This window comes from Varanus komodoensis, unplaced genomic scaffold (assembly GCF_004798865.1).
Source record: "Varanus komodoensis strain SLA01 unplaced genomic scaffold, ASM479886v1 scaffold41, whole genome shotgun sequence".
NCBI classification, from domain to species: domain Eukaryota; kingdom Metazoa; phylum Chordata; class Lepidosauria; order Squamata; family Varanidae; genus Varanus; species Varanus komodoensis.
Window position 1 is genome coordinate 6,997,870 of NW_025335954.1, and position 25,968 is coordinate 7,023,837.

The 25,968-nt window shown below is 46.7% G+C and overlaps 1 protein-coding gene across 1 annotated transcript in view; it reads left to right on the forward strand.

The window, feature by feature from the left end:
* The window catches only part of NDUFA4L2 (NDUFA4 mitochondrial complex associated like 2), a 48,891-nt gene that overhangs the window by 2,872 nt on the left and 20,051 nt on the right, over positions 1-25,968 (forward strand). Inside the window, exon 2 of the mRNA XM_044443217.1 lies at positions 10,545-10,633. Within this exon, the coding sequence (XP_044299152.1) occupies positions 10,545-10,633 (89 nt within the window). The remainder of the gene's footprint in view (positions 1-10,544; positions 10,634-25,968) is intronic.

The following is a 25,968-nucleotide window of genomic DNA, read 5'->3' on the forward strand; positions in this document are numbered from 1 at the left end:
TTTAAAAAAAAGCCTTCCTGCACATAGAAAGCTAGTATATCAGAGGAGGGTTTAGTGCAGTCTTTCCTCTGAGATGCTATTTTTCTGTGTTGAGCATTAAAATGCACAAGCAGAAATTGTGTGTGTGTGTGTGTGTGTGTGTAGACACACACACACACACACACACACACACACAGCTTGAATTCCAGATGGTACTGTTGTAGCACTTTCCATAGCTTTTTCTTTCTCCCCATGATTAGCAGAAAAAGATTAAATTATGCCAAAAATATGAGCTTTTTGCATTAAGCAATCAGTGAAGAAAGCAAATATACCTGTATGCATTTAACGTATGCATTGCAGAATTTAGGTTGCTCAATGCAAAATTCAGATTAGACTTTTTTGTTCTTTTACTCACGATACACATGATATTTTCTAGCTGCACTTCATTCTGGAGAAAAACAAAGGCAGCTGTGCAGGCTGTAGGGGAAAAAAGGCCCACATCCTTAAACTATAATACCTCCATTAGTCCAACTCAAAGATCATAAAAATGTGCAAGTGTTTATGATTTTTGAGCTGGAATAATAAAGGTATTACACTATGTGGATTCAGTCCAGCATGTTTCTTTAGCATGTTTTCATGGCTTACCATCAGAATACTCATAACCCAGCTGCCACCACAGCGCGTCTCCATCCCCCATGGTATCCTCGGCAAAGCACTGCCATTCACCACCAAACCTAGTCAGGTGACCATCTTCCCCAAAGATAATTCACAGGGCCTATTCCATGAGCATCCACTCCAGATGCACATCCACCAGAATTTCATGGCTGCAAATCATGTCCTTCTGACATCCCTGTCCTTTTGCATTTCTAATACTCCTCCCCCTCCCCCCCCCACACACACACAAATTATACATCGCTGAGGGCTTTTATCAGCCTTCTCCTCCGTGCTGTACTTGTTTATTCTGTGTGCAATAACCCCATCCCACATTAGCTTCTGTAAGCAGCTGTGTAAGTAATAAACAAACTGTAATAAGTTCCTTTAAAAAAGAAGCGGCAGCTTAAGGGACCTCAGTGTTAACTATGCATCTGGTTGTGGGTCTCAGCAAAAAAAAAAAAAAAAAGGTCTCCCCAATCATACTGTAATTTGGGGAGGGCATATAGCTAGTTCTGGGGAAAGGACGCAAAATTCTTCCAAAAGTTAATTGTTAAAAATTCCTCAGGAATAACATGCACTTGGTTTTAACAAATAAAACATAGGATACAACGGAGTCTTTCTTGGTAGCTGCTGGCTGGCATCCACAGTTTTTACTCAGAATGCCTGGACGGAGAGTGGGATGGAAAGATGGCCAACAAGTGATGGCTCTTGAGAGGTGCTAAAATTACTCCCCCCACCACACACACACACACACACACAGGAAAAAAACCCTAAAAGAAAAAAGCTTAAAAGGAAAAGTATGGACAGAAAAGAAGTTAAAAGAAAACCTTAAAGAGGTTAAGAGGAAAAGGGAAAGGACTGCTTTTATTCCTGCTCCCCATAGTAAGGCCTCCTTCACAAACTTTTGAAGAATTTCACTCCCCTCCCCACAAATTGGCATGACACTTCCATGGGGCAGGAATTCTCCTTCCAATTCAAGCTGCAAGGTCTCACCTGAGAACGTTCAACTCATCTTTTTTATAGCTGCTGCAGTGCAAACATCCTGCAAGGTTTACTGTTTGAACCTGGCCTTTCATACCTCACTCAGACTATAACTCCCATAATTCCCAACCAGTAGCCAGGCTGGCTGGAAATGATCAGAGCTACAGTCTCGACACGTCCAAGAGTCACCGAACTGGGAGAAGGCTGATGTGGACAGCCAGTTGCAGGGGCTGGGCATAGAAGAGAGGTCAGTGAGCTCCACTGAGCATCTGAGGACAATACTGATATTTTTAGAAAGTGTTGCCAAATTCTCTTCCCAAAGCAAAAACAAAAAACAAAACAAAAAAACCTGGGGTGGGGTTGAGAGAGAATGAGGATGGGAGTGAGGGAAGGAGGGATCCCAGAAAACAGGGGGATTGCTCTAGGAAAAAAAAAAGGAGTCTTCACAAATTGTTAACTGCAAATGCCAGGCTAGGGTTTCCTCTTGGAGGAAAAAAGGGAGTGTCTGCGGGGTGGGTGGGAGCTGGTGCAGCAAAGGCTGCAGAAGAGATTTCTGACACGCCATCCATTATCCACAATCAGCTGTTGTCTGCACCATCCACGTGCATCAGCATTTTCACCTTGCAACAGCTTCTCCTGCTGCTATGCGGTTGCACTTCCCAGGGTGCCCAACTGCCTCGGCCTGTGATTAATGCCAACTCTACATCTCATGCCAGCTGAGCAAAAAACGGCTTGGAGCCCCAGAGCTCCACTGGTGGGGCCGAAATGGAGCAGAAATGTGCCGTTCTGGCAAAGCAAAGATTTGAAAGGCGTGGCTGCGGCGGCCTCATTGCAGGCCGGGGCCTACAAATGCTCTGGAGGTCCCTTTCCTGGAGAAGCAGCAGCGATGGAATGGCTTTCTCACAGCAATGTCTGTCCTGCAGGTACAATGCAGCCTTTCCCCAACTGGTGCCCACCCAGTGGGTGGGCCCCCATCCCTAGGTTGGGGATGCTATGGGTCCAACTTCCCTGGAGCACTCCAGGGGGAGAGGCTGCTGTAGTAGGGGATGCAGAATAAGTTCTGGGGCAGGCAAAAAGCCCCACGGCCATTAGGAAAGCCATGATTCTGCACTCACTTTTCTGTCACCAACATCCTGTCCTCTTTATAACTAGGCTATTCTGTACTCAACCAGAAGCTACCATATACCAGGCCTGAGCTTTGGTCTGTCTAGCGCGGTCTGGACTTCCCTGGCTGGCAGCAGCTCCCCAGGCTTCTGTCCCCAGCCCTTCCTGAAGATACCGGGAACTTTGGCATGCAAAGCATGCGTTCTGCCACTGACCTCCAGCAGCCCTTTACAAAAGCTAAGCCAGGCCACTTCCTCCTTTCTACCCACCTTGGCCCTTTCATTCCTTGGCTCTCTTTCATGTCCTTTTGGGTGATTTGCACTTGTATTTGCCTATTACATCAACGAGTGTCATTCTACTCTTTGGCCAATCAGCACACTTGTAGCTGAAGTTCAGAAAAAGCTGGCACTTCTCTTCAGGGTGCCTCATGTGTCTACCTAATATTGGTTATTGTACCTCTGTGGCCCTGAGCAGCACATTAAAGCTCAGCAGCCTCCCTGTGGCTGCTGCGACCACCAGAAGCATCCAACCTACTGACCAGGGCTGGTGTCCCAGGCAGGCACGGTCAGGCACTTGCGAGGGCCCACACCCCAGCAGGGGCCCACCAACAAAAGGCTCCAGGAGTTTCTCCTCCTCTTCACTGCTGCCACCTGCGTGCCCACCTGCCTCTCACTTTGGCCCAGCCACAGGCCTGTTGCTAGGAAGGAGGAGCAGCAGATGCCATGGCCTGCCTGCTCCCTGGTTCTCTGCCCGTCCGTTGAGTAAGGAAATGAAAGGGGATGGGAACCAACAGCCAGTGGGAATAACCAGGAAGGAACATGGATGGGAGGGACCCAGAGAGGATGCCTGGCCCAAGGGCGCTCCAAAACTTATTGTCTTCTGCAGGTCTTCTCCCAGGGTTTTGCACTTCATCCCCCATCAGCCCCAGCTAGCATGGCCAATTGCCAGGAAAGCTGAGGCTACTTGTCAAGACATCTGGAGGCTGGGAAGGCTGTTCTTCAGTGCCCTTTAATGGCAGTGCCTTTTATTAAGTGCCAGCTTACCATGGGCACAAAGGCACAGAGGGAGAAGTTCGAGAACTTCTAGCTCCCAGCGAACACAGAAGCCCACTCAGTCAGAGCCTTGTATGCGGAAATCAGCCTGTACATTTAAATAGGCATGTATGAAAAATGCCCTGTGTGAAGCAATCCTGCTGTTTCCCAAGTCGGGACGACCTTCTGGGGATATTTTCTGCTTGTGATGGTCGGAGGGGACCTACACTCTCTGCAGGCCTGGGGAGCAAGACAGAGGTTTGGGAGCCCTGCCAGTGCAGGGCTCTTCTGTGCTCTGTGGGGCTCACATCCCCCCAGCTGCAAAGCCTTAGCAGTCTTCTTCCAGGTAGCAGCCACATTCATGAGCTTCTCCCCAGTGGCTTGCCCATCCTCAGATGCTTTCCCCGTATTAATAACCCAGAAGGTGCCAGCAGCAGATGGTGCGATGCGTCTGCAGTCCCTGACTCTCTGCAGAGGTGCCAGCAGTCCCTGGGACTGTGGCGTCATTCTTGATTATTCGGTGCATTTCGGCTGGCAGCCACTGCCAGGTCTACCTGGCACAGGGCTGGCACACCATGCAAAAAGGGAAATCATTATTTCCCATCAACTCTGACCTCCACAACCACAACAGGCATCTGCTGAAACGTGGATATGCTAAAGGATGGGGAGGGGGCTGGAACAGAGCAGGCTGAGATGCTTGAAGGGGGAAGGGAAGGGAAGGGAAGGGAAGGGAAGGGAAGGGAAGGGAAGGGAAGGGAAGGGAGGCTGCACAAAGACCGGCTGACAGGGCAATGCAGACAAATTATTCTGGATCCTTAACATTGCTCTCTTTTGGGAGGAGATGAGACTGAAGTGGGATGGTAATAAATCCTTGATATCATCATGCCCCTCAACTCTAGCACTCTCTCCTTAAGTAGCTGTTTTGAATCCTTGCCTCTGCATCAATGTCACATTTCTGCTTCTTAAGTTTAAGGCTTTCCACCTCCTATATAATATTTATTTATTTAGTTAGTTAGTTAGTAAACTTCTATGCTGCCCCATTCGCCTCGGGGCGGCTCACAGACATAAATAAACTTCGTTAAAATAATATAAATTAACAGTATATAAAACCTTACCCAGGGCTGGCATCAGAATAGGCATGGCTTGGCTGAGTTTCCACAATTCAGCAGAAGCCCACTGACCAGAGCTCCCTGGATTTGCCCCTCCTCTTCACCTTCACAACTTCCACTTCTCTCAGCCTCAGCCTCAGCCTCAGCCTCAGCCTCTCTCTCTGGCCCAATGAAGAGAAGCAAGAGATATCCTGGTCACCTCACTCTCTGCTGCTCTGCCTGTGAAGCAAGCAAAGTGGTGGTCATGAGGAGGAGGAGGACGAGGAGGACGAGCAGCAGCAGCAGCAGCAGCTCATGGCAATGGCAGTGAGAAGGCTGACTGCTCTCTCTCCCCTTTTCTCCTTTTCACACAGTCTGCTATGCACAGTCCTGTCTGCTGCTTTCTTCTGCTAAGTTCTCAAGTTCTGTTAGCTCCATGTGCTCTACATTATGCCTGCAATAGTCATCCAGTCTCTCTTGAGGTACGGCCATCTTAAAGCATCTCAGCACCTTGATCAAAATGACAATTCCCAACGTTCCTTTTTGGGAACACTCAGTGAGGCCTTTCTTCATTCAACTGGCCTCACTGCCTTCGGAGCTGCCCTTGTCTTCTCCCTTGTCCCTGCTAATAATTTGTCAAACCTGCTTCATACAGGTGCCTAGATGTCCATGTTTCTTTGCAGGCAACTATAAATCAAAAGTGTGAAGAGAAAGACTGTGCATGTGCAGGCATGGACAGGCCAGGGCTGTATGAAAGAGAGCTCCAGCCCTGCCTCCAGCTCAGGTGTACATTCATCATGGTAAAATATATTTTAAAGCCTTGGAACATGAACTCGTTTTGCAGCAAATTCTGCAGCTAAGGAAAAAGCCTGCTTCCAGGTTGGAGAGTGAGGCCAATTTAGACATGCTCTCACTAGCGATGGAGAAAGACCTTCCTTGGTGACATGGCGTTAAGCACAACTGCATTTGCCAAAGTTCAGGAATAGAAAAGAAAAGGGACATGTAGATTAAATGCAGTGAGGACACATCTAAATCAGCTGCATTGCTTTAGAGAGATATTTCCTATTTCCATCCTTTGTCTCCCAATGGGGCAGTGCCAGTTGCCGCTGAGATCTCTTTGGTCCATTCCATATCTCTGTACCAATGGATCCCAACAGATAGTGTTCTTGGTGCTTGGGCTCCTAGCCCTGTCCAATGGACACCCCATAATAGTCAGTAAACCCATGGTTTTGTGGCTGTTCCGTCTCTCCTACCCCATCCCTACGCACACGTGCGGCCCTCCTGAGTTCCAGTCTGCGTTCTGGGATGGGCAACGCTTTGCTTTGCTTTCATGGCAATAGCTAGGATTATAAACACTTGGCTATTTAGTTTCCTAGCTACCAGACAAGGAGGACAAGGAGGTTCATTATGCTCTAAACACCTAGCTGGGCATGAGGGGCCAGTGCAATTTGGGAAAGGTCAAGCGGCTGCTGTATCTGCACGGATTGAGGCTTTGCACTTCCTGTCTCCTGGGGATTCGAGGAGCAGGCTGGAGAGGAAATTACCTTGGAATTGGATACAAAAGCTGCTGGCGTTCAGGGCAGCTTCACTAAATAGGGATGGTAGCGGGGGCCCAAGAGCCAAACAAACACGAGCGTTCAACGTGTGTGCATGTGCATACACACCTGCCACATGTGTGTTGCAGGGAGCAGGAGGGGAGAGATGCTGCTGTAAAGAGCCCCAGGATCTGAAACCACGTGGCAGACAGAGCAGTTTAGGCCAGGAATCTCATCATGTAGGTAGGTGTGGAACACGTCCCCGGACTGGAAAGACACATCAAAGCAAGCGAGTGCCTTGCAGATGGTTTGGATCACAGCTCCCATAACTCTAGACCCTTGACGGTACTGACTGGTGGACAATAGGACTTGTAGTGTGCCAGGCTGCCTGCCCCCCATGTCAGAGCTACCATTGCTGTTGCACACTCACATTTTTTCACTTGCATGGCCATCTCTTCTCATTTTTTTGTTTTGGGGGGGGCGGGGTTGAAAGACTCCTCAGGTCTGCAAAACCTATTTAGCAGAGGCAATAGTGGGGAGAGGGACTCTTCTCAAGCAAAGACCCTTTTTCTGTCATGCTACTTTCAACACTTTGTGAAAAAAAATCAGGACACCTCCATGAATTTCCTCCTTCAGAGTCTGGATGTGCACATACCTGTACCAACTTCCCCCAAGTGCCTTGTTTGTGGGCAGCAAGCACCCCAACAACCCATAAGTGGTTGCAGAGGTTGTTGTACCATGAGAGGTTGTCATGTCATCTGAACCTGCATAACTGACTACAGCACAGGTACACGGATCGGGTACAGAGTCATTTGGCAAGAGCAGCAAAGCAAAGCACACCTTGTGCTGCTCTTGCAAAGCCAAAAAACGAGCAGCACCTTGGAGCAGTCTTCTGCATCAGCTAGATCTCTTTTAAGAACTGTTTGAAAAAAAAAAACACCTGGAAGAAAGTACGAAAACATCAAGAGCAACAAAAAGGGCTTCTTTCAGCATGTAAATAGGAAGAGAAAGGGGAAACAAGTGGTGGGACCACTAAATAAGGAGGAAGGAGATCCAGTGGCTGATATGAGGGAACAGGCACAGATGCTAAATGACTATTTTGCCTCTGTGTTCTCCCCTAAGCAGGACGGGGGATATCTGCATAGGAGATTAGATGAGGCTGGGGACTCAGGGGCACAGATTAGAGTCACCCCCCCCCAGAAGTCACGGGGCTCCTCAGGGCATTGGACATTACAAAGGCACCAGGCCCTGACGGGTTATACCCGAGAGAACTTAGAGAGTTGGCAGGGGTTCTCTCATGCCCGCTGGCCTCCATTTTTCAGGCCTCGTGGAGAATGGGTGAAGTTCCAGAGGACTGGAGCGTGGCATCAGTGGTCCCAATTTTCAAAAAGGGTAGTAGAAGGGACATGGGGAATTACAGACCTGTTAGCTGTATGTCCATTGTAGGAAAAACAATGGAAAGGCTCAACAGAGAGAGATCTAATGATGCTAGATAGGGAAGGGAGGCTGACAGCCACACAACATGGCTTCTGCAAAAACAGGTCCTGCCAGACAAACCTTGTGGAATTCTATGACAAGGTTTCGAGGTGGCTGGATGGAGGGGATGCAGTGGATGTGGTTAACCTGCATTTCAGCAAGGCCTTTGACAAAGTGCCCCATGATATCCTGGTGGAGAAACTGAGGAGTTTTGGGATACACCAAAGCACTGTCCGGTGGATTAGGGCATGGTTGACTGACCGGAAGCCGAGGGTAACCATTAGTGGGGAATCATCGGGATGGTGGCCAGTGACAAGCGGGGTCCCGCAGGGCTCTGTCCTGGGGCTGATCCTGTTTAATCTTTTCAACAATGACATGGAAGAAGGGGTGAACAGTCTGCTGATCAAATTCGCAGACGACACTAAAACTGGAGCATTGGCCCCAACTGAGGAGCAGGTACTCCAGATCCAAAAGGATCTGGACAGACTATGGAAGTAGGCAGGAGACAACAGGATGGCGTTCAATGCCGATAAGTGCAAGGTCTTGCCCTTGGGGCATAGGAATAGCTGTCGTAAGTACAGGTTGGGGGACAAGTGGCTGGAGAGCAGCACTTGTGAAAGGGACCTCGGGGTGCTGGTTGACTGCAGGCTAAACATGAGTCAGCAGTGTGAAGCAGTGGTCAAGAGGGCGAACGCCACCCTTGGTTGCATAGCCAGAAATGTGGCTGCTAGATCGGGAGAGGTATTACTACCACTCTATATGACACTGGTATGCCCACAACTGGAGTATTGTGCTCAGTTTTGGGCCCCTCATTACAGAAAGGATATAGCCAGGTTAGAGTCAGTGCAGCGTAGGGCCACAAGGTTGGTGGCTGGTTTGCAGGGGATGGGGTATGAGGCAAGACTGAGGGAACTGGGTCTCTTCAGCCTGGAGAAGAGGAGGCTCAGAGGGGATCTGTTGGTGACATACAGGTATGTGAGGGAATGTCACATGGAGATGGATAGAGACCTGTTCTCCCCTGCAGAGGAAGGCAGGACGCTCTCCAACGGAGCAAAGCTCAGGGAGCCAAGGTTCCATTTAGATGCCAGGAAGCACTTCCTGACAGTTAGGACCCCGAGGGTTTGGAATGGGCTTCCACAGGAGGTCGTTGAGGCCCCATCAGTGAGGGTGTTCAAGGATAGGCTGGCCATGCACATGGTGGGCATTTCGTGAGAGGAGTCGGCTGGTGCCGGAGGTCAGACTAGATGGCCCGGGAGGCTCCTTCTGACTTGCTCTGTTTCTATGTTTCTATTTTTCTAAAGCACATCACCATCACCACCATCACTATCTTAAAAATTAGCCACATTTTTGCAACTGGGAAACTTTGCAGTTGTCTAAATGTGGGAATTTGAAGCCTTGGCTAGGGCAAAGTCCGGGTGGGTGCCTGCTGCCAAGGTGCAGCAAATATCAACCCTGGACATTATCCAGAAGAGGCTCCAAATTGTTTTTCCACTTATTTTGGGTTTTTGACAGCTGTCAAAAGAGCTGCCAAGAGAAACCAAAGGCAGGAGGACCTGAGCACATGAAAAGGAGATGCTTGGGATTTTACAACTCTTTCATGGCAAGATCTTCATCTCTCCACATCCTACCCCAGCTAGGCCACATGCTTGAGCACATTTTGCACTTTTCCCCAATCCTTGAAGTGCTCACTAAAGTGCAAAAATGCACCCCCCTTTTCCTAGGAAAAAAGATCCCCTTTGGAAATGAGTCTTGATTGGGCAATAGGTCACATTCAACCATGGGATTTAGCTTCTCACCGCCATTGCCCCGGCCACTCTCACTCCTTATCCTTTTTCTCTTAACTGCGATCACATCCTCACTTTACAGGCAGAGACCAAATAGGCAGCAGTATCTATTGCTTCTCCACCGCTGGTGACAGGCTGCTAAGCAAGCAGGCAGCAAGGGTGACGAGGTGGAGCACCTCCACAGGGCTCTTCTCGATCGGGCCCTGCTGCGGTGTGAGCCCTTGGCAGGAGACCGGCTTCCCTCCCTCTCCCCCAGTCCTTAATGCTGACCCTGGATGTAGAACTGGGGTGGACAGTGGGGGAGAAGAATGCAGGGCGAACAAGAGGGATGAGTGACGGGTAGGTGGGTGGAGGACAATCAATCTGAGGTGGATGGAGAGGTTCAAATGAAAGATAGTTAAGTGTATCACAATAAATAATGGCTTTAATTTAGCAAACAAAAGTGCTCATATCCTCATCTCCCCAGCCTAACCACCACTCCATCTGTTACATTACTGTTGACAAAATGTCCCACGTTACCATTTTTCTGAGGGCTCAGCAGGCCAAGGGAGAAAAAGATGAGTTTCCTGTTCCCATTCCCAATTCCCCACTAATGCAGCCCAGCTCCAATATGTAATGTTAAAAGGCCCTGCTTTCCCCTCATCCCACAAGATGTGGGGAGGAGCAAGTGATTTCTCTTCCCTAGATCCAATTCCTTCCCAAGACATGGCTATTTTTCTCCCCCTCTTTTAATTCAGTCACTCAAAATGACAGCTACACTGTGTACCAGAGCTGGGCTACACGATTGCTGAGCCATATTTTCCCTGTAAATCTCCCTGTGTCAGGGCTCCCTTTCACTCTCCAGTCCTCCTGATAAATATTCATTTTATTTAAGTATTTTTCATCTCCTTCCCTCCCTGTCTCTCTCTGCAGCTCATCCCCCTCATTGGTTTCCTTGGACTCGGAGTAGGTAGCGCTGCCTTCTACCTTCTGAGGTTGGCCATCTACAGCCCGGATGTGAGGTATGCTCCTGGGAGACAATTACTGGGGGACTGGAGTCTCTACAACGGTTCTGGCCAACCCATTCCTTGATCCATGCTGGTATTCAGAAAGCACTGGCTTAGTCACAACCTAGAGCAAGCTGATGAACTTCTTTCAGCCCAAGGTCCAAATTTGCGGTGGTGGGGCTCACATCATCCTTGTATTGGGCACAGCAAAAGTGGTCCTGAGTTAAACACCCCAAATATCTGCCTGTTATAGCTTAAAACTCTTGCTGCCGCTAACCTTAAAAAAGGAATTTCAGCTTTTTAGAATGAGAAGGAAGGGGAACTTCATAAAAGCCAGGAAACCCCAAAATGATTGGTGGTTGGTGGAAAGTGGATGGGGCAAAGGGAAGGGTTGCAGTTATTGGGAGACCCCCCCCCCCAGGGCCAGATTGGGAAACTAGAAGTGCTGGATTTGGTCCCCATGTGTGAAGTTTCCCATCCTTGGCCTAGGGCAGGCTTCCCCAGCCTGGTGCTCTCCTGGTCTGTTGAAGTACAGCATCATCACACTGAAAATAGAGAGATCATATTAGATCATATTAGATCAGATCAGATCAGATTAGATTGCTAGGTGGGTGGATAGGACAGTGAGAGAGAATACCATTGTTTAAAATGGTGCTGCTTCAGTATTGTTGCATTGTTGCTGAAGCAGAGGAGAAACTCAAAGAAGAATCATACAAGAATGAACTTTTCTTGAGGGAGCCTGCAGAGATATGTGGAAGTGGCCCAGTATGGCTAGGAATCTACACATAAAGTTTAGTAAAGGTGCAGAAGTATCTCCATCCTCTTTAAAAGCTTTAATAGAAATTTGACAGTGATCACAAAATGTTGCTTGAGGGAGAAAAGGGCGGAAGGCCCTAATTTTGAAAAAAGGAGCATGCCAGCAGTCATGGACTCACATGATCTGCAATGCTTGTCTTTGAAAAGAAGCCTCCCTCCTCCTGCAGCCCACCAGTATACCCCAGTTTGATGTGTGGGGTGGACATGGCTGCTTTTACCTTTGGGAAAAAATAGGAGATTTTCCATAGATTTCCTCCCATTCCATCTTGTACCGGTCTAACTAGAGGTTTATGCAGCATGCGCGACAGCTGCCCTGAGCTTGCATTGTACGTGTTTCCCCAGCAACATCTCCAAAAAGAACCATATGACCGGATGCACTGTGGCCTGGAGTGGCCCACCCTGCCCCTCTGGCTGCGGCAGCCAATGAAATTGTAGCCGGGTTGAATGTTCTGATGTCACCATTGCATCATGCACACCCTTTACTAAGCATTAGTGGAAAGATATGTTGGGGATTTCCAGGTCAGTGGCAAGTACATCTCTCTCTCCCAAGCTACCAAATACTGGAAAAAGATATTGCACAGGAAACAAAACTTGTTGAGAGAGGGAGAAAACATCCCCCACCCCCACCCCCAGCTTAAGTATCTATGGATAGTTTAAGTACACTGGTAAGGAAGTCGAATCTGTGAGCTGGTTCACACATGCATGTCAAACTCTTTATCACTGCATTATCATGAGAATATTTCCATGTGTCACTGAGCCATTGCAGAATAGTTGTCACAGGTAAGAGTTTTGTTATTTCTTGTTTTGGAGATTATTCTTTTAAACAAACAAACAAAAAAAATCAAAAGCCTTCTTCCTTCTCAGTCACGCTGCTGACCTTACAAGACACATGACAATCAATGCCCAGTTCCCCTATTAGATATTACACCACTTGCATGTCTAACTTTTCTGCTATATTGTTTTTTAAAAGAAGAAGAAAAGTGGGGGAGGAAGGGAAAGGGGTATTTAAAAGAAAGAAAAGGAAGATGACAAAAAAAAAATCAAACCAAGCACAGCATTCATCTCACGGTGCCTCCAATGCAATGCTGCTGGTTAGAGTCCATGCACCAGTTTGACCACAAGCCATCAAGGTCCCAGAAATCTCATCTAGGGACATCAAGTGGTGTCACAAATGGGGGAGGGTCAGAGCTGAGCAGGGGAGCCCCAGATTTGCATGCTGAAGAGCGCAGCTTCAGTCAACAGCCTCTCCAGGCAGAACTCAGAAAGGGAGCTGCCTGACACCTGGGAAAGTCATTGCTGCCAGTCTGTGTGGACGGTAGCGAGCTCAAAGGCTTGACTGGGCAGGAAGGAAGTGCCTTACATTCCTATGAGAAACAGAGGTACGTTTCTCATCCTCGGCCCTCCATCACCCTCTGCATCTTGCCACTGGGCAAAGGAAAAGGCAGCTGGGCAGAGGCTGTCATGCTTGGACACCACTCCTTCCAGATTCCAACTAGATCACCCAACTGGCAGTTTGATCTCCTCCACAGTTGGGCTCCTGCCTTTCAGCTGCACACAGGCATAAAGCCAAGGAGGAACAAACACATGGTTTTGCAGATTGTCTCTGTCCCATACTGAATACACATGCCTGCTCCTTGACACATATATCCTCCATGAAAGTGTAGGGGAACCTCTACTGCTTTAGGAAGGGGCAAGAACTGTTTATTGCTAAGACAGTTGGCGTATTTTTCTGTTTTCCGATGAGGTGGCTGATGCAACTCGTTCCTTTTTTAACATGGAAAAAGCTGCACCCCTGCTGGTGCCATCCATAAGATTTTCCACAGTCTCCCTGCCACCTTTCCTGGCTCAGCATTACAACTGTGGGGAGGATTCTGAGCTAGGCAACGTGGCTCTGAGGCTGCCAAGAGTGCCTTGAGTGCTGGGACAAGGCTCTTTAAAAAGAAAAAACCCTTAGGAATGAAGACAGGAACTCCTCAACCACCTAATCTAGAGGCTAAGGTATAAGCACTCCTCCCTGCTAATTCATTTGTTAAAAAATGCCCACTTACATTCACTCCCCCCACCCCAGCCCTCTCCGCCAGAAAATGCCTGGAAAAAGCTGTGCGGAAAGGCTCAGCCCCGCTTTAATTTGCAGCCATGTGGAAATACCCTGAAAAGATGGAGGCAGGAACAGCGAAGGAGTGAATGGCGATTCATCCTTCTCTCTGGGTTGTCCACACACACATGCCAGCCTGGTGCCTCTGGCAAGCACACTGTGAGTCATCCTTTGAAGACACCTAATGCTTTCATAATATTTGTTTGCTTCTGCTAGAGTGATCATTGATTCAATTTGACACCACCAGCCCTAGGCACTTAGCAGAGCAATTATCAGCTGCAACTCCCCCCTGTGCCTTCCCAGGAGCAGCACATGGCCCTGGAACAAGTGTCCAGGGGTGTGGCAAGCTGCTTAGCAGGCCTTGGCCAAGCTGGCTCTAGGTGTTTGTGGGCTCTGGGGCAAGAAGCTCTCCAAGGGTCTTCCTAATCCCACTGTGCCCTAGACAAGAGGAGAACACCCCTTCAAGCAGAGGCAGAGTGCTTTCCCCCTGTATAATCACAGCCAGCCTCAAAACACCAGAGCTTCTGCTGCCCCACAGAGCAGTCTCTTGCTTCGTTCATGTTTAAGACCTTCAATGGAAAAGGTACCCACAGCACCATGAAGTCTCCCAGTGGTCAGGTCTAGCTTATTTACAAGTCAGATTTGGTCTTTTTAGCCTCCATAGCTGCTTCCCAGCCCTTAAAATGTCAAATTTAACTTGTGAGCAATCTGGATTTGATCATATTGTGCTCTGTTCTACCCCAGATAGCTTTTCACCCATAAAAAATGGTGGACAGTTGCCCAGCAGATGAAGCCCTCTGGGAGGGGGGAAGAGGGGCAAAAGGCCTAAAGTTTCCCACTCCTGAATTAGAGGGAGGAGATTTTCAGGACAATGCCTGTTATTTCCACCTTATATTTGTTTCTGGAATATATTAGAAACATAGAAACAGCAAGTCAGAAGGGGTCTCCCGGGCCATCTAGTCTGACCCCCAGCTTCAGCCAGCTCCACTCATGTAACCCCCAACATGCGGCTGTCCAGTCTTTCCTAGAACACCTTCATTGATGGGGCTTCAACCACCTCTAGATTACACCGTATATCCCCACTGCTGGTGTGTTTAGGGGGTCACAACCTAGGGGTGGATGACTCTGTCCATGTCATTTTCTCAGTCTTAAGTTCCATTTGTCCCAAATTTAAGATATTAAAAAAATTGCATGGAAATCCAGAAATTATTTTTGTACTCTTTGCTGCCAATACATTCATTTTTTGCAAATACATTTTTGCAAGCAAATGTCCTAATTCAATACATTTTAAATATTAGTTTCCCTAATATATGTAGTATTTCACAGAGGACTCCAAAGGATCTGTGAAATTCAGATGAGTCTGCTTACAGAATGGATAGAGCTGAACAACTGGGTAGAACTAAATATGCGGACTGCAGTTTTAGTGGACTGCACAGGGGATTGAGGATGGTCCTCCAAAAAGTCTCTGGGCCTCAGCACAGGCCTGGAACTGCCAATTACTGGGGCTGATGCTGGCCATGGGAGAGAAATAAAATCCAGGGTGGAATATGAAGATTCAGGGTCTGTTTCTCTGCTAATGCCAAACCAAGCATCTTCATTTATCAAGGCTTGATTCCCACATGGAATAGTTTGGTCCCTTGCTTCCTGTCTAGGGCCAAAGTGTTACATGAACAGGAAAGAGTGCTTGAGTGTGTAAAAAAGAATTTCTCGTGGGAACTTTCCAAGACTTGATCTTCAGGACTGTTTTTCTGGCTTAACCTTACCCCATCCCTACCCCCATCATATGTTGTTTTCTCAGAGACACCTCAAAGCTAGAAGAAAAAGTTCCAAGAGACTTAATGTTTCAATGAACAAGGCACAGACATGCATGTGCACACACACACACACACACACACACACGAGTGATAAAGACAGATTCCTGCTGCTTCTGCCCTTTGAAATCTCCCAGGTCAAGCTCCAAGATTTGGTGGCTCTCAGGCATTGGACTACCACCCCACTTCCCAGTTAAGTCAAACCACCCATCCCATTCCTTTTGGTGCCACAAGGCCTCTCTTACAAGCGTGCATCAGTTTCATACCAGTTTAACTGTCTTCTGTGCTAATTTTGTCCATCGTTAGAGCCTACTGCTGGGAACAACTGATGGCAAAAGAAGAAGGGGACGGCAGAGAATGAGGTGGCTGGATGGAGTCACTGAAGCAGTCAGTGTGAGCTTGAGTGGACTCTGGGGGATGGTGGAGGACAGGAAGGCCTGGAGGAATGTTGTCCATGGGGTCGCGATGGGTCGGATACGACTTCGCCACTAACAACAACAACAAAAGGCCTGGTCACACTGTAAGGAATGAAATCCAAGCAATGACGATAAGGGAGGCAAAGTACCAAGCAGCAACAGTTTAATACGTTCTGGCCAGACCGGGCACTCACCCCAAAGGTAGTGCACTGGAGGAGCAGTTTACACAGCCTTTTATCCCTACTTCATGCGCAAAGTCCCTGCCTCCTTTCTCCCATTGGCTGGGATACTGGGAATTCCCATTCTTCCCGTCCGCCTTCATCATACCACTCCTTGGTATGTTACCCCCACCTGCTCATATGTCCCATGTTCATGTTAATAACCCTCTGAGTCATAGTAGGAGGCACCACTAATATGCATTAGCTAATTACGCAGCCGTACCTTGGATTCTAAGTTCAAAAGTTTAATGCCATGTCTGCCAATTACATCTTGTAGTCTATTAGTTTGTGTTGGTCACAATACTCTTATTAATCACAAAGTGATCTGTATAGCTTTACCCGTTCTACTCCGTTAATCACAATACCTTTATTAATCACTAAGTGATCCATAGCTTTACCTGTTCTAGTTTGTTAGTCACAGTAATCTTCTCCTTCTCACAACACGTGCCTTAGCTGCATCCCATGTGGACTGTAAACTAATGGGCCTACCTTTGAAAATTATTTGGACACTTCAACTGGTCCAGACTGTTGACTAGGTCCAGTGAGAGGGGGCCTGTGTTTCCCTTTTTTCAGCAGCTTCAGAGGATTGCTCTCTATTTCCAGGAACCATTCAAAGTGCTGGTTACAGCCTATAAAGCCCTCTGTGGCTTGGGATGGGGCTCTGCTTTGGGGAGGCTGTTCTCTTGGTCCTGCTGCCATCAAAGACACGTTTCTTGATGGCTGCTCCCCAGATCTAGGATTCCTTGCTAGGGAGGCTAGGTTGGCCCCTCTCTGTTGGCTTTTCACCAGCAGGCAAAGATATATTCATTCAGGCAAGCTTTCAGGATATAAATTGGTCTGTTGTTAAAGAGGGTTTAAATGGGTTGGAGCTGTTTATTTCTTGTTTTGTTGTGTTTAATATATTTGTTTTTATGCTGTGTTTTAATTAAGAGTTTGTTTTTAATCTAAATTTCATTGTTATACACTCTAAGTACTTTATTTTTTATTTTTTGCAAAAGCTCTGCAGGCTTTCCAACTTAAGGGCAGCTCACAGAGACACCCCTCCTGCTAGCAGACTGTCCCCAAATGGGACATGGTAGAATGTAGGTTCAAAAGTCCCTCCAGTGCCCTGATGGGTCCCATGATCAGGTACCTCAACTTTGCTGGCCTAGCACTGGAATAGACTATTCCCACTTGTTTCAGCAGAAGAGAAATCTGGAAAGTGAATTTCTACTACATACCACCAAGAGAAAAGCACATTGGATCTTGCCACCCCTGTCCTTCCATGCATGCAACCCACCCTGCCCAGCGTGAACCCACAGGACTTTGGGAGTGGTGGATCATTTGCCATTTCCCTTCCCCACTGCACACCACGTAGAATTACACTGCAAACCAACAAACTGCATACACTTTCCAATTGTGAGGACCTCCTTCAATTAGAACTGGGCACATGGGATTCGAGACCAAGTTGTACCTTTTAGAAAGGGTTCTTATTTGCCTTTCCTCATCTCCCATTGCACAAGTGTTCCTTCATGTTTGCATTTTATATGTCACAGGAAAGTAGACAGGTTAAGGATGTTGCTGTCCCAACTTGATTGATGTTTGCCTGGTGTAACTTTCCACTGCAAGGCAATTGCCAGGCACTACTAGCTTGCTTCAGTACTGCTCTGTTCTGGTAACTCTTGTGCCTGATGCTTGAGATGTGTGTGACACAGTCCTAAATATTAGATGTTACTCTCATTGAACCCAGTGGGGCTTTCTCCCAGGTGAGTAGGTCACAGTCTGAATCTCTTAACTCTAAGAACAAAACTAACCAGCAATCTGAAATTTAGCTATGGTGAGCTGTGAATTTTCTCACAGCAACAGCAGGTTTAACTGTTTGCTCAGTACTGTTTTTCCAATTAAAATCCCCCGTGATTGCAGTTCACACCAGGAAGTGGGCAGAATCCTGTAAGCAGGATAATTTTCATCATGAAAAGTGTGTGTTTGGAGGAAGGTTGGTGGAGAAGATTAAGCACACTTAAACTGCTGAAGGCAAATCTGTATGTGCGTGTGTATTTAAAAAACAAATGTCAGTAGATCCAGTCATAGATCTCCTGCATAATGTATATATAGCCCTGAGAAAGGAACTTAATATCCAAACATAGCTTATGTGTTAGGGATGGTTGAGAAATTTGTTTAGTTTGCATTTTAATGTGAATGTACAAGATTAGCATGTCCCAAAACTCAACATGAATTGGACTGCAATTCCACTGTGAAACCAGCAGTTTCCCCAATTTTAGTAATGCTGTTCACAAATTTAAAAATGGCAAAAATATGTACAAAATCCACACAAAACGTGCATTTTAAAAGAAAGTGCACACATAGAAGCATTGTATTTGGAAGATAATTGCACACATGCTTACATTAGGAAGAGCATGTACAACAGTGCATATATTAGGAGAAACGTGCATAAAATACCTATTAATTTTCATGTACACTATCACAAACTAATGCAGAAGCAAGAGAGAACAAGCTTAATGCTGAGACATGAGGAAGTGAGCAGAATCAAACCTGACAGATTCAGGCATCGCTATGATTATGGTCATTTGTTGGTTGTTTCACATGGTCATTTCAAGTCATACACCTCCAGAAAAGCTTTATGTGAAGCATCCCTCAGACTCATACAGCAGTAGGCAAGAGTAGTTCCATCTGCTTTCCGCCACAGACTCAGGTGTAAAACAGAAGATTTCAACTGTTGCTCCATCAAGTTTGTGGGTGTCTCTCACTAATCTTCTTGACATTCATACTGTAGGGATGTTTGAGGTGTCTAAAAATTTAGGTTCCCAAATACTGTAGGGGGTGAGTTCCAATTATTATTAAATAGTAATTCACTATGTCAGTAGCTCCTCACCTTCCTTTATCCCTTGAAGAAACCCCTGCATCCTTTTTTGAGGATCTAAGGACCTGACCTCACTCAGCTGGTATGAAAGCTGAAACTTGCAGAGACCAGCTGACATTATTTAATAATTATTTATTACTTATTACACTTATATCCCACCTTTTTTTTCTCTTGAAGAACTCAGTGGCTGGCATCATTCTCCTCCTGCTGCTCTCCATCTTATCCCCACAACAAGAACCCTGTGAAGAAGGTTGGGCCTAGAGTCGGTGACTGGCCCAAAGTCAGCCAGTTGGCTCTGTGGCTGAGTGGGGGACTCGAACCCAGATCACTCGAACCCAGATCACCCAGATCGAGTCCCAGACCTGTGCTCTTAACCACTACACCACACTGGCTCTCTCTCATTAGGCACACAAGCTGAACTAAGAGACACAAAACAGAACCCACACAGGAAAATAATGCTGAGAATCTGACTGTACAGGCCTCTAGCATTGATTAACTATTTCTCCTTTAGTCTCTGTGTTTTGCAATACCTTGAGGAATACCCTCTGACCTTTAGATAACATGCGCATGAGAATGCTAACAATACCATGCCTATCATCAAAGTGATTGTCATGAAAATGACTGAAGAGGTTATCTGTAGGCCTAGCTTTGCTTCCTGGAGGGAGCAAGCAGCCTGCTCCATCCAGAGCTGCTTCCTCCAGCCTCTGGCCTGAGTCTTCCCTTCCCCAGGACAGTTGCTGCCTTGCAACCATTCTAAAGAGGTGCTGACACAATCCCCCACATCTGGCTACCCCCACATGGCTGTTGGCTGGCTGTGCTTAGGGATGCCTCCCTCACAAGCAGAAGAGGGAATGAGGGGTCAGAAGGGGGTACCTGCTGAGTGGTGCTTCCCCCCACTGGGCACCACTGCCCAGCTGATTCTCCCCCTTCTCCTGCACATGCATAAAGGGCTTCTCTCAGGCATGCATGCAGGGGGGGTGGCAAGAAAACCAGCCAAGCAGGGCTGTCCTACCTGGGCATCACTGCCCAGCTGATTCCCACCCCATCTTCCTGTAGACATGCATGAAGGGCTTCTTTCAGGCATGTATGTGGGGGGACAGCAGGAGAATCAGCTGAACGCCACCGCTCCTTTCTACAGATGATCACCTGCTCCTGCCTCAAAGATCTTTAGAGCAGGAGGAGGGCAAAGTGGGAACTTTTCCAACAGCTGCACAAAACAGGAGCTGCCAATGATGTTCTCTGGCTAGCCGGAGTGGTAATAACTGCTCTTGCTAAACATCTCACTGGTTCTTGCCCACATGCAAGATAAGATAGAGGAGGAGAACAGTGTAAGCTGCCTTGAGCCCTTTGTAGGAAAAAGGCAGGATATAAATTGATAATAAATAAATAAATAAATAAAATGCCATGAAGAGCAGTGTTTGCTGGGTTTGGACACCAGAACAAGTCACTGCGATACAGAGAAACCATACAGCAGACGCTTGTTTCTGTCCAGGCTTCTAGGGTACCATGTTGGCCACCGTGACAGTGTTTGGACGACACAACAGACCAACATGATTAAAAAAAGAAAATCTGCTGTGAGTTGCCATCTCGTGCAAACTCACCCGCTGAATTATTCCTTTATATAAACTACCAAATGAGTGCAGTTGACAGTGAAATCCTATTTAAGATATATGAAAACTGGGTCATTATGAATTGTTTATTGAACATCTATTAGAAATGACTGCATTGGTTATTGAAACTGTATTGGAAATTAATAGGTTTGGTGTTGGTGCCAGCTACGGTTGAAGGTTTAGTTACATTAACACACGATGTCTTATCAAGACATCTTAAGACATGCCGCATGGTCATTTAGGGTTATCTTAGGGTTACCTGTTGGGATAGTGATGTCAGGAGTAGGGATGTGTGACATTCTCCTGGCAATGAAGGGAAGAAGAGAGGCTCATTGAGGGAGGGGGCCTATGGAGGTGCCTTACCCAAGCAGCCTCCACCACCTAGAACCAACACTGCAGGGATCACCCAGGGTGCAAACCTAATTAATTCTCCTCTGTGCATGCAGAGAGCCATGAGTACAAACAGGGGTCACTCAGGAGGGGAACATTGCTTAACAGGTAGATGAAGCTAAAGAAATTTTGATTCTTGTATAAAAAAGTTGAGTTCTATTCAGCATTTTGTCTGTCTCTTAGAAACAAGTAAAGTTTGCTTGGCTGGACCTTCGTGTTGTGGATTCATTTATTCAACCATCCATACTGACACAATGCCAACCTTTCCATTCATTCTCTGCAGCTGTGCATTTAAGAGCTGGTTGCTCTGCAGGCATTATCCAGTGATCATCTTGAAGTTGTATCTGCTAGTTTCTGCAGATCAAATGCTCAAGGCCAGGGTGAATTATTTGTTTCTTTGCTTATTGTCAGTTGGCAACCTTAATTTTTCTGTATATTGGCAAGAGTGTCCTCTGGAGCAGGAAAGGTGAGGGACAAAAATGGAAGAGCTATGGGTGTGGAATGACAGAGCACAGAGAAACAGAGTTGGTAGCAGTTCTGCACACAGTCCAGGAAAGGCTTGATTCCCCTGTCCAAATCTCCAGTCGAGTTCTTCTGAGTCTGATCTTGGCCTGGAGGACGAACTGGAATCAGATCTGGGGAGAAATGGCAAATCCTGGGCTAGACCAAGTAATTGTTGTGTCCCAGTGCAGATCAGCCATCGCAGCTCACTGACAAAGCCATAGGCAGGACGGACAATTGTACACTGTAGAATTAGGAAACATCCACAGGCAGAGCCTGTGTGGTAAGACAATTGCAAGAACAAATGCTTCGGAATTTTGTCTTGATACTTAAGCCAAAGGGTGTGCACAAGCCTTCTTCTTCAGTGCACCTGCTCACAGGCCCCAAGTAACATGCCTTCTGCTGCTGTGGGAACCTTAGGTTTGATTCCCAGCTCTGCTGGGAACTAGCAAGGTTTACTTCTGGCAAGTTGCTTTTTCTCAATTTGAGAGCCCCCCACTCCACCTTTTGAGGAAAATAGAAGGATCATGACCACCCACAGGTTTTGTGAAGGTAGGAACTCTTCAGGAATCTGCAATGGCTCTGTCAGGAATCCTGATCAACAACAAAGGTAGTCATGAGTCCCATCAAGAGCCCTTTCCCAGCCTAAGCTCCAGATCCTGTGTCTTATAGGTGTGCAGAGCTGGGCTCATGAATGCTCCTGTTGGGATAAGCAGGCTGTGCCCAAAGGACCCAGATGTCCCACCACCCTCAGGTGCCACATGAAGCACTTTTTAAAAAATTGGCCTGCTTTATACCTTAAAGAGCAGGTTGCTATGCAAGAATGAGAAAGTGAAGCTTTTCAGCCCATGAAGATGAATCTTTATCACCTGCTAATGACTGAAGATTCCACCCCCTGTTAAAGGCATCCTTGTATGCATTGGTTTACATGATGGCACCCCATCAGGGTGGGTTGTGAGGATGACTGATGCATCATGATGTGATATCAGCCTTTCCTATCCTGATGCCCTCCAGGTGTGTTGGGATGACAGCTCCCCTTGTCCTCTCCTATTGTGTACTGGCCAACCTATCTGGAAAGTGGAGAAAGGGTGGTATAGGTGGCTCTCTGAGTGCACCAAAGAGCTATGAAGCACATTTCATAGGATAAGATTGGGAGGAGGAGGAGGAGGAGGAGGAGGATTATGTAAGATTCCTGGAGTTCCTTGGAAGGAAAAGGGGCAGGATATACATGTAATTAATAAATAAATAAATTTCCAGAGGCTATGGAGATCATCTTTAGTATGGGGCTGTCAGACTAGAATGGACTAAAGGGCTAAGCGTTTCACCCAACAAACAGGCAAGGGGCCAACCTGTAATTTCTTACCACCTCTCACTGCTTTGGTGGGGGGGGGGGAGCAGTGATTAGCTTCTAAAAGTCATCACCAAAAGACAGCAGTTTCCCCCCTACTGCTTTCCAGATGTTTTGATCTTCAGTTCCCATCAGCCCCAGCCAGCATGGCCAATTATCAAGAATGCTTGGAGGTGTAGTCCAAAATATACGGAGTTAGGGAAGGCCAATAACAGAGATAGGAAAACAGGAAGGACGAAAAGTAGATTGGCAGACATACATGAAATGTGGAGCCCAATCCCTGGCTATGTTTACTCAGAAGTAATTCCCATGAGTTCAACAGGATTTACACCTAAATGTATGCAGGATTGTAGCCTAAGTACATAGATATAGATGGAGAAGAATAGATGGATTACAGAGATAATAAATGGCTTAAGCAGGACAGTCGCCATCCCTGCCCCCCCACTTCCCTGTTAGATATTTTACCTCCCAGCCAGGCTTGTGGGAGAGCTGGAATGTACAGAAATGTTGGGGGCAATGTAAAGTTTGAGCTCAAATTTGAGGACACTTAGGTACAATCCTCTGCCATAGAAAAACCTGGGCATGGTGGGAGTGATAGGGCTTGATTTCTGTCGAAATACACACCCATAGGCTATCTAGCTGCAAAAAAGGATGGTGCTCCCAGCTACACTTTAAATAACTGTGTTGCAAAGGGAATTTTGGAAGGTTCCGCTTTTCATTGACAGTGGTGCACAAGTGAGAAAAACCGCCTGTTGAAATGCTCTGAACCACACCTGCAGAACCACACTGGCCTCCTCGTTGGCACCTGGACCCTTGATAACATTCAAACAGCCCACCTGTTCTGAGCAGCGCAGTTCCTTTGAAAGTGCATGGATGAGCCAACGAAAGAAAAATGGGGCAGGGTGTGCAAAGAATTACTGTACCTGGGTGCTTGACTGAGTGACTAGGGAACCATCATGGAAGAGTCTAGAGCAGGGGTCGGCAACCTTTAACACTCAAAGGGCCATTTGGACCCGTTTCCCACACAAAAGAAAACACCAGGAGCCGCAAAACCCTTTTGACATCTAAAATGAAGATAACGCTGCATATATCGTTTTTTACCTTAATGCTATGTATATCTTCATTATGATTTAGCTGCAGCTCTTGTTCAGTCACTAAAAACTATTATTTTTAACCTTACATTATAAACTAGTAGGACTCCTTTCATATATTTTGAATAGGAGAACAGCTTCCTGAAGCGTCAAAGTCAGTGCTAAAGGGCCGCATGCATTAAACAGCAAACCCCATAAGTTCGTAAGCATTAAAAGCAAATGACTCTACCCATGTACCATTAAATGTTCTGTTTTCTTCAGAAACTTTTCTTTTCTTCGATTTATCCATGGTTGGCCTACTGGGGGAGGTCCCAGATATAGGTGTGTTTAGTGACTGATTAGCAGATAAACAGTCAAGTGATGTGAATTGTGACAAGTCCCAAGCCCAGCTTTTATCATTCAGAGGAAGGAGATTACATTTGGGCAAAGAGAATCTTTTCAGCAGCTTTCGTGTAACATGAGAACTTTCAGAAAGCTTGCTCCACTCTTTCCCTGCACAATAACAGAGGGTGGGGGGCGTTCCTGACTTGATGCCTCATCATCACCTGTTGGTATTTTATAACTCAGAGCCACGCTTGTTTTGAGCTGAGGAGCCGCAGCAGGGGGATTCAAGAGCCACGAGCAGCTCCGGAGCCGTGGGTTGCTGAACCCTGGTCTAGAGCAAGGCATGGACTCCAGTTCCCATCATCCCAGTTCCCATCATCCCAGGGCCGGCATGGCTAATGCCCAGAATTGATGGGAACGAGAGGTTTTGCTGAAGGCGATGCATGATTCTTATCCATATGTTCATGCCTGTCTCGCAACTTATTTTATATTGTTAATTCGTTTTATATTTTTAATGTATTATATTTTAATGTTTTGTGAGCCACCCCAAGGCTTCGGCGAATGGGGCGGCATAGAAATTTTCTAAATAAATAAATAAATAAATAAATAAAATATATGTATGCGTTGAAACTGATACATTCAAATTTATATGGCAACATTTTGCTTGTCCTTTCTAGTTTTGCTTTATATTGCATGATAGAAAATCCACAACATAAATTGATCTTTTAAAATGATGGGAACTGTAATCCAGCCATATTTGGAGGGTTGCAGATTCTCCAACCCTGGCTTAAGGTATGGAGAGAAACCACTAGGATAGGAGGGCTTTTGCTTTGTTTTGAAGCTGGGGCATCCCTTGCCTAAAGGATTTGTGTCCACATGTCAAGAATGAAAGAGAAACACTTTCAGGGGGCTGGTAGACTTGAGGTGGGATATTGGTTGATAAGATAGTAGTTGAACACTGAGAGGAATATACCGCAGACATGTGAGATGGGCACATGGCTGCATGAGTCGGGATGCACAGGGTCCAGAATAATTTGGAGAAAGACACGTGCGCATGTGGATGAGGGCAAATGTGGCTTCTCCAAGGGGCCGGTGTGCGTGGGTCATTTCCTCCTCTTGGATTCATTGCTTCAAGCAGCTGGAGTTCTAATATGGCACCGTGCCTGGCAGTCTCCCCAGCAGCCAGTTGTCATAGCTACAGGAGTTCACAGGAGTCTCTTACATTTGTTTTTTGTGTTTTAGTGTTAATTCTGAAGGCTTAATTCTCTTGCTTCGGCTTCACACATGATGTTGTCCTTGTTCTCCTGCATTCTGTGTGAGGCAGGTGTGTTGCCTACTCTGAGTAAGGGGACCAGGGAATGGACTGGCAGCTAGGAAGATTACGACTCGTAGGAGCTGAATCAATTGGTCGGAAAACCTTTCCTCAGAATTCTCCTCGGAGGACGTGCAGTCACCACATGCCCTCTAAGTATTCAAATATTTGCTGGATTTTCCTTGAATATTTGAATTTCCTGTCAGTTAATGTCAGGCAGACATCCACGTTAGTTTGTTTTTGGCATCTTCTAAAGACATTTTTATTTAAACAAGATTTCCTGAATGGACAGCCAGATTTTTTTGCAATAACTTGATTTTAAGTATGTTCATTCTTCTATTTTTGTTTTGTTTGGCCAGACTTTCTGTTTGTGTGAATTAGTGTAGCCAGTGTAGTTGAATGTAGTTATAGACCAGACCTTCCAGTTCAAACTGGGAAGCTTAGAAACATAGAAACAGAGAGAGTCAGAAGGGACCTCCCGGGCCATCTAGTCTGACCTCCGGCACCAGCCGGCTCCGCTCACGACATGCCCACCATGTGCACATCCAGCCTACCTTG